An 11,341-nucleotide genomic window follows, 5' to 3' on the forward strand; every position below is an offset into this window, starting at 1 on the left:
TCATTACCGCCCTGCGCTGCGTAATATTCGTTGATTTGATCCTGGTTGAAATGAGTCTGTATTGCTTGTCCTTGTCCTGCCACATGAAAATGAAAACAAGAACACTGAATATCACTCATATCTTTTCATAAAACTTTGGACACCATAGACTATGGTCCATAGTTCAATGAAAAAAGCAATTAGTTTAGTTGCATGAGAGTTTATTATTAAATAGTCTTTGAAAAAATGTAAATATCTGTGTAAAAGTTGAGAACTTGAGATGAAAATTTTGCATTTACAGAGGCAGAAATTCAAGCAATTCGAACTCGCTATCTATCAAAAAACAAGTCTAAAGAGCAGTAACGAAAAAAGAGAAAAACAAACGAGTCGATTAAAAAGCTGTATAGGTAGTATACTGTGCTGGTTAAATTATTTGAAGGTAACGAGTCGACAGCTCGTCCGAACCAAAAGAACTAGTGTTATCAGGCTAGAAATAGGAAAAAACGAGATCTGGGAACAAGTTATTTATTTTTTGCTCGTTGACGCAATTCAGCAGCGATGTTCGTTTCTGAGACGATCTGGGAAAAATATGAGGCATCGTCGTTGAGTAGGTTTCCTGGGCTATCGAATTCAGCAACCTGGAATAATTTCATGATTAGATTTGCGTGATTGGGACGGTTGAGCACTCACATTTCCGTTTTTGAGCACAAGAATACGATCGCAGTCGATGATCGTGTTGATTCGGTGGGCAATAGTCAGCGTAGTACAGTCGGCGAACTCGGTTCGGATGATGGCTTGGATGATATCGTCAGTTTTAGGGTCTACGTTTGCGGTCGCTTCGTCGATGAGGAGAATCTTTGTTCGGGAAAGCAGCGCGCGGGCCATGCACATCAGCTGCCTCTGACCAATTGAAAAGGTTGATCCTCCAGGCGGCAGCTCGTAGCTAAAGGAACATATCATTTACGCTCTTTACACTCTTCTTCTTTACCTGAGTTTTCCTTCAAGAGCTTCCACGGCTTCTTTCAGCTGCGTCGTTTCAAGAACCGACCAAATCTCAGCGTCCGTTCTGACCGAATTTGGATCTAAATTCGACCTTATCGTGTCCGAAAATATCGTTGGCTCCTGAGGAATGAGCGTGATCCCTTCTCGGAGACACTTGAGCTTGAGGTCAGCGGTGTTTTCGCCGTCGATGATGATTTCTCCGTCGCGGATTTCGCGCAGTCGGAAGAGCGATGTCGTCAGGGAGCTTTTTCCAGCGCCGGTTCGGCCGACGATTCCGATTTTCTCGCCCGAATGGATCTTTAGGGAGATATTTTTCAGGACATCATCGGCTGCCTCTCCACTGTAGCTTTTCCAGGGTCAGAAAATATATAAAAAATTTGATAAAACAGAAATTTGATGACCCGTGGCTGAAATGCAGTTGTTTGAATTCAATCTCGCCGGATGATGGCCACTCTTTCTCAGCGACTTTTCCTTTGGTAGTTTCTGTTTCAAGAGTTGTGTAGCTCATCAAGCGTTCCACTGAAGTAAGAAGAGCTTCTGTCTCGGCACTTTGCCGGACTCCCCACTGCATCATTCCCAAAATTTGAACCAGCGTCGCTAAGGTCAGTCCAACATCTCCAGGATCCATTCCCGAGTACTAATTTTATGTTTTCATTTTTTTTCTAATAAATATAAACCCAACCCAAATTTTTTCATAACATACCTTGGCAAGAAGCGGACAACAAACAGCAATGATGAAGATGTAAGTAGACAAAATCAGGTCCAGACTGAATCCAAGCCAGCGACCAGTTTCCAAAAAGAGCATCCATGCGCCTGTATGTCGATCCTGCCTCTTGTCGAACTCGGAAATAGACAAATCATGCTGCCGGAAAGCGCGGACAACCAGAAGACCGTTGAAAGTCGAGTTGACTGTGTCGTACATTGGCGATCGAAGTGAGCCTTCTAGTCGTTTCAGTTGACGGGCAGTCTTGGGTTACCTCATTAGCATTTGATTTTTTGACTGAAAACTTACTTTGATGTAGTACCGGCGGAGATACAAGCAGATGTACAGTAACGGAACCGAAATGAGGACCGTGTAAATATTCGCGAAGCCAACAACAGTCAGAATTCCTATCACCGAAAGGCCAATACTGACAGCATCCATCGACGTAAATGGAAGCATATCATCCACTTGGCCGAGTTCCTTGGAGAATCTATTGAGTACGACTCCTCCTGAAGATTCTTCGAAGAAGCTGACCGGCGCGCGGATTACTTGCTTCGTCATCTTGTCGTGGAGAGATGCGTTGGTCATCACGCACATGCGGAGGAAAGTAGTTCGGAAGGCGATGACGATGAAAGGGATGGCGATAGAAATTCCTGAAGCAAAGAAGTTGTGTTTCTAAATCGCTGGAATTCGGGCTTTACCTAGATAGACATTCTTGTAGTAGTAAGAGTCCGGCAAGTCCATCAAATTGACACTTTCGCAGTCCCCAAACGGAGACTCAATAAATCTACTTTCATTGTGGACCGAGATCGAAATATTCTCATTCCGAGAATCTTCACACAATTCTCTCGTCTGTCTCTCCACATCGGAAACCCATATCTTCAGCCAAATGTCCGAAAAATAGACGAGTCCCATCCCGCTCATTTCGAAGCAGAAATACAGTAGCCATCCGAACAAGGGGTGTTTCATCGACAAGTAGCCTTTCAACATTGACCAGCTGAGACTTCCTTCTTCATTTTTTTCTTTGAACTTTTCTTGAGCTGAACTTTCTTCGTGATTTTTTGGCAAGCTGATTGTAGACTCTTCTGTGGGCTCTTCGAGTTTGATTGACTCTGTTTCTTCGTTCTGTTTGTTGTCAGTGATTTTTCCGTTGGCGATGGTTATCAGTTGATTGTATTTAGGCAAGTAGTGCTCCTGGTGCGTAATTACTATCCTCGTTTTGCTCGTCAAGTAAGTATGAATTGTGTAGGCTAGTTTCTTTCCAACCCTCGGATCCACTGCAGAAAATGGATCATCGAAGATGTAAATATCTGCTTCTCGATAAAGCGCTCGGGCAAAGTTAATTCTAGCTCGCTGCCCTCCAGAAAGAGACACCCCTTTGTCACCGACAATCGTCTGGTCTCCCTTTGGAAAGAGCTCGATATCTCGCGAGAGAGCGGATTTTTCCACGACTTGGTTGTATTTTTCTTCGTTGAATGGAGCGCCAAAGAGGATGTTTTCTCTGATCGAGCCGATGAAGATCCAGGCTTCTTGGGGACAGTAGGAAATCGTCCCACTTGACATGGCGTTTCCAGAAGTGATTTTCAACTCGTCCATAATCAACGCTAGAAGGCTGGATTTTCCAGCTCCAACTTTTCCTGTACAAACGACGAGTTCTTGCGGTTTTACTGACAGGTCGATTTTTTCCAAGACGTTGTCTTTTCCATTCCAGCTCGCATCAGCTTCAGAGATCTCAATCTCCCCAACTTTCAAATCACCGGAAGCTCTTGAGGAACCACTGCGCTCTTCGAGCATGAGAAACTCTTGAATACGTTTTGCAGATCCGTAGGCTTCGCTAGCAAAAACGCAGTTTAGCGGGAAGAAGATGGAGACCGACACTCTTACAGCATTCAACAGCGCTAGAATTGGAAATTAAAGTTGAAGCGGAAATTTTTCTTTACCAATGAGGAAGAAGATCTTCTCGGCGGAAAAATCCGTGGCGGCAGTGTAGTAAATATAAATCGCAACGCTGCAAAATGTCGACAACTTCGTACCAAAAATAAAGCAAGAAGAAAAAAGACCAACGAGGAATTTTCCCGACCAGATTGCTCGAACTTCATCTGCTCGGCTATCTGCAATTAATCCGTCGAAGTGTTTCTCCCAGCAATAAACCTAAATATGAACCGAATGCAAATTAGGAAGGAGGACTTTTGTTCTACCTTGATAGCTTTCATGGAATTGATCATTTCGTCGATAATTTTTATTCTTTTGTCACTTCTGCCCGCTGTCTTCATTCGGATATGTAGAAAAAGCCGCGATTGAAAAGATTGAAGAATAGCAAGTACGATTAAAATGCTAAAACCTCCCACACATGCATAACCATACGTTGGCCAGAGAAACCAGAGAGCAAAGGCGCAACCGAGGGGGGCTAGATACGAGTAGTTGATGAAAATCAACGCAATGTCGAATTTCATTACATCGTTGGACATAAGGTTTACTAGTTGGCCTCTTGAAGTTCGCTGCAAGCCTAAAAACAGGGTAGATTCGGGAGAAGAAGTGAAATTAATCGAACCTGGCTGGGATATTTTGAGCAGCTTCTTGAACATGAGCGAGCAGCAGGCTATTCTCATGTGCGCGCCAGCTCTTTGGTGGTAGAGGAAATTCGGATGATGGCAGCAAGTCCAGCAGATATTTACAAGTCCAAAGAGGAAAGCCCATTTATACGACGAGTAGAAGTCGTTCTGAAAAATAGCTCGTTTCATATCCAAAACGACTGTAGGAGTATTTACCTCTCTGTAGCTCTTGATCAACCAAGTGAGCACGAAGCAACTGTAAAAGCGCATAAACTCGGCAATGCACATAAAAAACGCGGGCTTCCGAAGTTCTGGAATGAAGGCTTTCGCCAGGGCCCATGCTAAGCTGGGATTTTTCTTCTTCGATTCTACCTCCCATTTTTGCTCCAAGCGCTTGGTTAGTTCTTCAGACTTAGACTTTTCTTGTGGCGAAGAGATGTCCGCTTCTTTGAGGCCTTTCTCGCTCCATCCAAGTTTGAAGAAGTCGCTTAGGTACCTAAAATACCGATCAGAGTTCCTTGATTTCAAGACCAGAAAACTTACAAGAAAAATTTGCGCTCGAGAACACTTGCTCTGCCCCTGTAACTGCTCGGTATTCCGTCCTCCTCTAGAAGCTTTTTTTCTGACTCATCCTTCTTCCCGTTCTTTTCCATCCTCGCTTCGAGGGAATGTTTCAATTCCGCATCTGAATTTATCATAAACATCCGGCATCGATTTTTCAAACAAATTAACTTTTTTTTTCATTCAGTGAACAAGTCGGAATATTTTGAAAAGGGGTTTTCAAAAAGGGGTTCTTATTTTTAATATTAGGTAGTTCAGGCTCTGAAAAATGATATAACAGTAATAATTATTTATAATGCTGAAATACGTGGAAAATAATAGTAAAAAGAAAAGAGTGATAGGGAAACGGTAAAAGTATTGAATTCTAAAAATATGTGCACTTTTATGTTTTTTGTTCATAAGTACGCAATCTCATGGTTTTGGTGACATTGAACTAAATAGCAAATAGTAAAAACGCGTAAATACATAATAATCGTAATAGTGAAATAGTAAAAATAATAATTGAAGCATTATTTAATCATTTGTAACAATAAAAATCTCAAAATCGAACAATAGAAGTTGATATTTGCCATTTCCTCAAACCTGCTAAAGCTCTCGAACTCGTAGATCTACCAGTACTTCGCATCATGAAAAAATTGCAAATTCGTATGTAAGAAAGTTGGAATTTCTAACTTATTTTCGAAGAAGATCTATTTTCGTCATCTTTATATAGAGAAAGAGAATGAGGGCGCTGCCTTATGGATGCCGAAATAAAAATTCTCATCGTTCAAGCGACGTAAGAAATCGTCAAGATCGCTCCAGATCAATTGGTATTTATGAAGCATAGCGCTGAGAAGACTAAGCGTTTGTTTGCTTAGGGCAGGAATTTTGCCCTCTGCTTCTTTGTCAAGTAAATTTTATGATTGTTTTGATGACTTAAACTTTCACTAGCTTTGTTTTTTCATTCATCAAGAACGATTCTGATGTAATGATTTCACGCAAAGAATGATTGAATACCGGAGAAGAAAGGCTCGGCAACCTGTGAGGAAAACCTGAATCAGGGTCTGAGAAATCTGCGCGGCTAGTCATTGAAGATCTTTCAGACCCTGACTCAGGTTTTTTACACAACTTCTTGAGCCCAGCTGAGTATCAGACCTTTTCCTGCAGAATTACTGTAAGTCGTGCATGATTGAGCTTTCCGAAAATGAGGAAATCATGTGAATAAACTTGATATCTTCCGATATCGTCAGAAGTTGTCAGAATACAAAGAATTGAGTAACTAAGTTGGTTTTTATTCTATACATTTTGACATCTCTGCTTCTTTCTTTTTGACGTCTTTTGCGAATTGCATAAATCTTACAAAATAAGTTAAGTTTAGGAAGAATAAAACAAAATTGAAGATCTTCATCTAACAATAAGATGAGACATAAAATTAAAAGAAGAAGATAGAAAAACTCGAATAGCAAGTTTAAGAAGCAAGTACGAACAAGCAAGTATCTTTATAAGTATAATTTTTACAGGTACATGGAACTTGTGGCTTTTTGAAGAACATCGTACATTTTTTCTGTCGGGAAACTAGAATGGGAGTATCCACAAAATAATGTTTACAAGCACTGTCTGAAAAAGGGATCGACAAATCTTTCCTTTATGATAAATATATTTACACAAGAGGACTTCTGCTATAATGTCGATAAATAGTCTGAATGACGTCCTGGTTGAACGAAATTTGAAGCTGGGGTCGGCTTCCTGTGTGAAAAACTTGAGTCAGGGACTGAAGAAGCCGCGTTACAAAATTACTTTTCCACTACATGGCTTTTCATCTAAGATGTTTCAGACCCTGACTCAGGTTTTCTACACAGGTAGCCGAGCTCAGCTTTATTTTTCTATTACCAGGACGGTATTTCGACTACATATAGTCTTTATGATATAGACATTTCAGAAGATGTTTTGTGTGCCAATTGTATGAATAATGAAACCTCCATTTTTCTTAAAAAATTTAAAGTTTACATTATCGTTGATCCCGTAACAAGGCAGTAAGACACATTATTGACGTCGCCAGATATATAAACTTATATAATAATACTTTGAAGATATTGAGGTGAATATTCTGCTCCTCAACGGGTTTCATTTGACTAAAAAGGGTTTAAAATTCATGTCGGAGGAATATTTTCTTACGGAATGTTGCCGTTTATGTAGGGCTTGTCTTCTAGCTTCGGGAAGAAGCCGAAGTTGGAGAAGTGGTTGAGCATGAGCTCTTTGCGCGACCAAAGCGCCATGAGTTTTTCTTTGACACCGTTTGTTTTATATTATCCACCCGTTTTTTGAACCCCTCTAGAAAAGGGATGAGGACATCCTGAGATTATTTTAACCCCCCTACGCCACAGAATAGACCTTTACCTCTTATTTTAGCTGCATTGAGGCACTGTATGATGCCTGTACTCCGAGTCCATAGACTCCCCAAAAGGGGTCAAAATGAGCGAAATCGGGTTTTTCCGGCTTAATGACGTCATAAGTCAAAGAACATGTGACAATAACTTTCTCTAAGTACCCCTACGCCACAGATCAGACCCTAAGCTACATTCTGGTACTTTAGGGAACCCTCTGTGATAACTGTGGTCGGAGAGCATAGACTCCCCAGCTTGGGTTAATATAAAACAAACGGTGTCTTTGACATTTTCTTCGGACATGTCAGGTTGAATGTCAATGACGGTGAAATGAATGCGAACAGTTTGCGCGTTCCCGAGCCACCAGTTCCACAAGCATGCTTCTTTTTCGTTTTCGTAGCAGAGAGTTGCGTCGATTATCTTTTTGAAATTGGCGCTCTAAAATTCCGCGTTATCATTGGCCGATTAAAATAAGTTACTTTTGCGGCAGTGTAAACGCCCAAATGTCGGGGATAAGTGACGTAAGAGAGGTGAGGCAGGCCGTTTTTCGTGGCAAATTTGTTCGAAGCTTGAAGTCGTTTGTATCGGAAGCCGCCTTCTGGAAATATCAGGAGCCAGTTTCGCAGTTTGTCAGAAGTCTTGGTGAAGTTAGTTTTGCAGTATTCCGCCAAGCGCTGAAGAAATCCGTTAGTTTTTGCTCAAAAAGTCTTTCGAGTCGACGGGAGGGTATAAAAAGCGCTGCTCTCCTGTCCAAGCTCAGAAAAGAGATTCAAAAAGACCCAAAATGTCCTCCACGAGCAAAGTTTCTCCAACTTTATTTGATGAAGAGAACGACTTTTCAGAAAACGTCCAGAACCTGGAAGAACGCTACTTGAAAAACGAAGGTATTGAGATAACATTCTTAATCTTGTTATTACGTTTCTTTTTAGAGGAAAATCACAAGCGCTGTTTGGAAAATTTGGAGCAGCAAATCAGGCTCCTTGGCGAGGAAAACTTGAATCTCCGCACAACCCTTTTCGATTTGAAAGAAGCTCAGAAGCGTAAAAAGGCCGAAATGGAGGAGGAGCGAGGTAAGAAATATACGAAAAAAGCCGATGAAAGTAAAAATTACAGGTCGAAAGAAGAATCGGAATTCTGAGAGGTACAGTGCGCCTGTCATTACATCTCGACCTCCAGGGGACCGATGCTACGGCTGCAACCAAACTTTGCCTGAAGATAAAGCTATACAAGTAAGTCAAAAACAGGAACAATCTAACCACTAATCACTGTTTTAGGAGATGCTCCTCAATACCCAGGGCTTCATCCGACCCCAAGAACCTGTCGCCTTTCGAAAACCAAAAGCCAAGAAAGAAAAGCGTCGAACTATGCTCTAGTTTTTCCCACTGAAACTTCCTGTAGCTAGGAAATAAAACAACTCACGGCTAGTTCATGTTCTTTGATATTCTCTGGGTCGCAGGGCGCAGCAAATCTGAACTGCTTGGCATCGGCCTGTTGCCAAATGAAGAAGTCGTCGTGACCCAAGCAGACCCAGCCGAAACTCGACAGTTTAAAAATCGCGTCCATAATCCAAGTAACAGCGCCTTGCAGCCCTTTGAGCGTTACTAGAGGCCACATGAGGGCAGAAATGTCGCAGGTGTTTTGATGATTCGCTACGAGAATGCATTTTTCATTCACCAGCTCTTCCAATTTCTCGTACTAAAAAAAACTGTTCTCTTCGTTGATTTCAAAATGTCTTACATCGCCGGAGACGATCATCTTCCAGCCATTTTCAAAGCCCCAGGAGGAGCAGAAGAAGAAAGTTATGTGGTACAAGTTCCTTTCTATCGTATCAAAGAGCTGCTTATCCACACATTTGATCGGCAAGGCGCAAATATGAAGACACCAATAGCCGAAGACGCCAGTGATGTTATTCAACGCCACCCAGAGGAACTGCAAGGTCGCGATCGGAACTCGCAACCATGGATTCGATTTCAGCTGTACTAACATTCTTCTAAAAACAGTCTTTGAAATTCGGGCTTTTCGTTGAATTAAAGAAGAGAATAGTGTTGAATTCAATTAACGAAAGAGGAGGTAGTAGCAAGGAAGTAGAGTAGTAAAGAAAGGAGATCATCACTGTTGTGGCAAGATACAGTAACGAACAAATCGCTGAACCGTGCTTCCTTTCGATTTATATTTTTACCTTAGTTTTCTAATTAGAACAAAATGCTCTATAAATAATTTTTGAATTGAAAAGGCGTTACTTTGTGCACCAAAAATAGAATCCAAAGAGTTGAACTGTCAGTACGTAAGATCAAACTGGGATAAGACATTTTTAAGTGCATCTAAATCTTTGACGTGTGAATCGTCCGGCACGCTCGCCGGCTTATTAGGTAAAATATTAATACTGTGCATTCCAACCCGTCTGGGCCCGTGGAAATCTTTCTCTACGTCGTCGCCAATGTGGACAGCTTTTTTGGGGAGCAAAAAAAAAAAGAGTATTTATCTTTTGGGTTGATTGCTTGGGCGTTTTTGGGAGGGAGGGCAATTATGTTTTATTAGCGCGAAGATTTAAATGGATGGAGCTGAAATTTAAAGCAGCTTGGTTCAGAATTGACGCAATAGAATTCAAAGAGGATCTTGTATGTAAAAAAACAAAGAAAAAATTTAGAAAAAAGAGAGTAAATTGAACAAACAACTCTTTTTTGACGTTTGTGAATTATGAATGAACAATAGACGCGTAGTGAATAATAAATTATTAATGATTCAATAAAATTAAAAAAGTCTATTGAAAAATTGAAATTCTCCCTTTCCTTCGCTGGGCTCCTTGATACCGGCTACTTCCAGGCAGCGAATGTACGCTTGCGCTCTCGGTTTCTCGAGGCCCGTCTCGGCGGAAGTCAAGACAAAGTCGAAGTGGTGATAAATTCCCAGCTGCTGGAGGTGCTTGTGGAGCCTCTCGTCGCCGTTGGAATAAATACAAGTCTTCGTTTTGGAGCGATCGATACTTTCGAGCAAATCGGTGGCGTTCTCTGATTTAGGGGTATCTATTTAGCGAATTGAAGAAGAGACCAGAACATCGCGCCATCCTATTTTCACTACTGAAACGGCGGAGAAAAAAAATAATGTAAAAAGAAATGTGGACGTAGTAGTAAATCACCACTTTAGTGATTATTTGCTAGCGCAAATATTTGGCGAATATTTTCAAGGAAGTTCGTTGTAGAATAGACTGTCTACAAGTCCCCTTTCCCAGAGCCAAATATGGTAGGAATAAATATTTGTTCCGGGATCTTGGAGACAACGAAGAGTACCCCATTTCCTATTAATTCGTAATCATAAGCGTGGTAAATGTACTGAAATGCTTCTTCTAGCTCTTCTTCTGTCGTTTCTAGCTCTTTGATTCACAATATGAAAATTCAAGGTTGACATTGTCAAGATTCTTGATATGAAGATTTTGAAGTTTTCGAAATTTTGAAAGCGCATATTCATTCATGTAGAATGATTTGCCCCTCTCCGGAAAATGATTGAGCAGTTAAAAATTTGAAAAGCTTGTAAAATTTTAAATTTTGCTTGTTTGAAAATCGCTTCAACAAAAATTCCTTTTGAATGCCTCCTAGTTCAAGATTTAAAAAGTGCGAATCCTCCCTTGATCCACAAATGGCCTTGTCGTCTCTTTAAAAACACGTCTCCATATTTCCTCAGAGGTCTTCTGGGTATAAAAGCCATAAGCAGGGTGCTTCTTCATGATCTCTTTCCTTGCATAGGAAAATTGCCTGTTGACGGCCTCTTCTGTGACGCTGGAAATCGTGTTGATCGTGTGCAGATCAAGCGTTCTTTTCAACAACTTTTCACATTCATATTCATTTCAAAAATAGAACAACAAATTTTCGAGAAAGAGGCAGGTTTTTCGGCCGATATTTTTTCGATAATCGATGAGGGCCGCTAAATCATACCGTCACGTGGCCAATTGGCGGCCCCCCTTGCCTCCCGCATGGAGGATAGTTCAGTGAAAAGCCCCTTGCCTTAGGTACTGCTGACCAACTGAGCCTAGTATAAGCTGTTTGAAAGGAGCGGGGCGAGCTAAGGGGTGCTGTACCTGAGATTCGGATCAGCGTGTCCAATGCATCAAATGAGACCAACCGAAAAGCCATGATCTTCAAGAACTGCCTTCAATCAACAAAAATCAGCAATGACTTTCACAATAA

At 41.3% G+C, this 11,341-nt stretch overlaps 3 protein-coding genes and 1 long non-coding RNA gene across 4 annotated transcripts; 1 reads left to right on the top strand and 3 right to left on the bottom strand.

Moving 5' to 3' along the window:
- Positions 1 to 189: 189 nt before the first annotated feature.
- On the bottom strand, positions 190 to 5,497 carry LOC145696384 (ATP-binding cassette sub-family C member 4-like). Its single transcript, XM_081773408.1, has 13 exons — positions 5,380 to 5,497; positions 4,780 to 4,921; positions 4,453 to 4,732; positions 4,236 to 4,404; positions 3,883 to 4,190; positions 3,625 to 3,835; positions 2,386 to 3,582; positions 1,994 to 2,337; positions 1,685 to 1,948; positions 1,383 to 1,618; positions 968 to 1,321; positions 670 to 922; positions 190 to 617 (listed from the first exon to the last, which is right to left on the bottom strand). Exons 1-13 carry the CDS (start codon positions 5,423 to 5,425, stop codon positions 501 to 503), a joined length of 3,921 nt encoding a protein of 1,306 aa, XP_081629534.1. The 5' UTR covers positions 5,426 to 5,497; the 3' UTR covers positions 190 to 500.
- A 754-nt stretch (positions 5,498 to 6,251) lies between these two features.
- On the bottom strand, positions 6,252 to 9,150 carry LOC145696387 (acyl-CoA:lysophosphatidylglycerol acyltransferase 1-like). Its single transcript, XM_081773412.1, has 7 exons — positions 8,898 to 9,150; positions 8,580 to 8,855; positions 7,640 to 7,834; positions 7,441 to 7,598; positions 6,952 to 7,059; positions 6,803 to 6,908; positions 6,252 to 6,393 (listed from the first exon to the last, which is right to left on the bottom strand). The coding sequence occupies exons 1-7, from the start codon at positions 9,144 to 9,146 to the stop codon at positions 6,352 to 6,354; spliced, it is 1,134 nt and encodes a 377-aa protein (XP_081629538.1). The 5' UTR covers positions 9,147 to 9,150; the 3' UTR covers positions 6,252 to 6,351.
- On the top strand, positions 7,828 to 8,576 carry LOC145696395 (uncharacterized). The gene is made up of 4 exons (XM_081773422.1): positions 7,828 to 8,044; positions 8,090 to 8,230; positions 8,274 to 8,389; positions 8,435 to 8,576. The coding sequence occupies exons 1-4, from the start codon at positions 7,945 to 7,947 to the stop codon at positions 8,531 to 8,533; spliced, it is 456 nt and encodes a 151-aa protein (XP_081629548.1). The 5' UTR covers positions 7,828 to 7,944; the 3' UTR covers positions 8,534 to 8,576.
- Positions 9,151 to 9,176: 26 nt separating the features above from the next.
- Positions 9,177 to 11,336, bottom strand: LOC145696399 (uncharacterized). The gene is made up of 3 exons (XR_014133802.1): positions 11,233 to 11,336; positions 11,159 to 11,183; positions 9,177 to 10,969 (listed from the first exon to the last, which is right to left on the bottom strand). It is a non-coding gene; the product is annotated as an uncharacterized LOC145696399 (long non-coding RNA).
- Positions 11,337 to 11,341: the final 5 nt, after the last annotated feature.

This window comes from Oikopleura dioica, chromosome 2, assembly GCF_907165135.1.
Source record: "Oikopleura dioica chromosome 2, OKI2018_I68_1.0, whole genome shotgun sequence".
Lineage (NCBI taxonomy): Eukaryota > Metazoa > Chordata > Appendicularia > Copelata > Oikopleuridae > Oikopleura > Oikopleura dioica.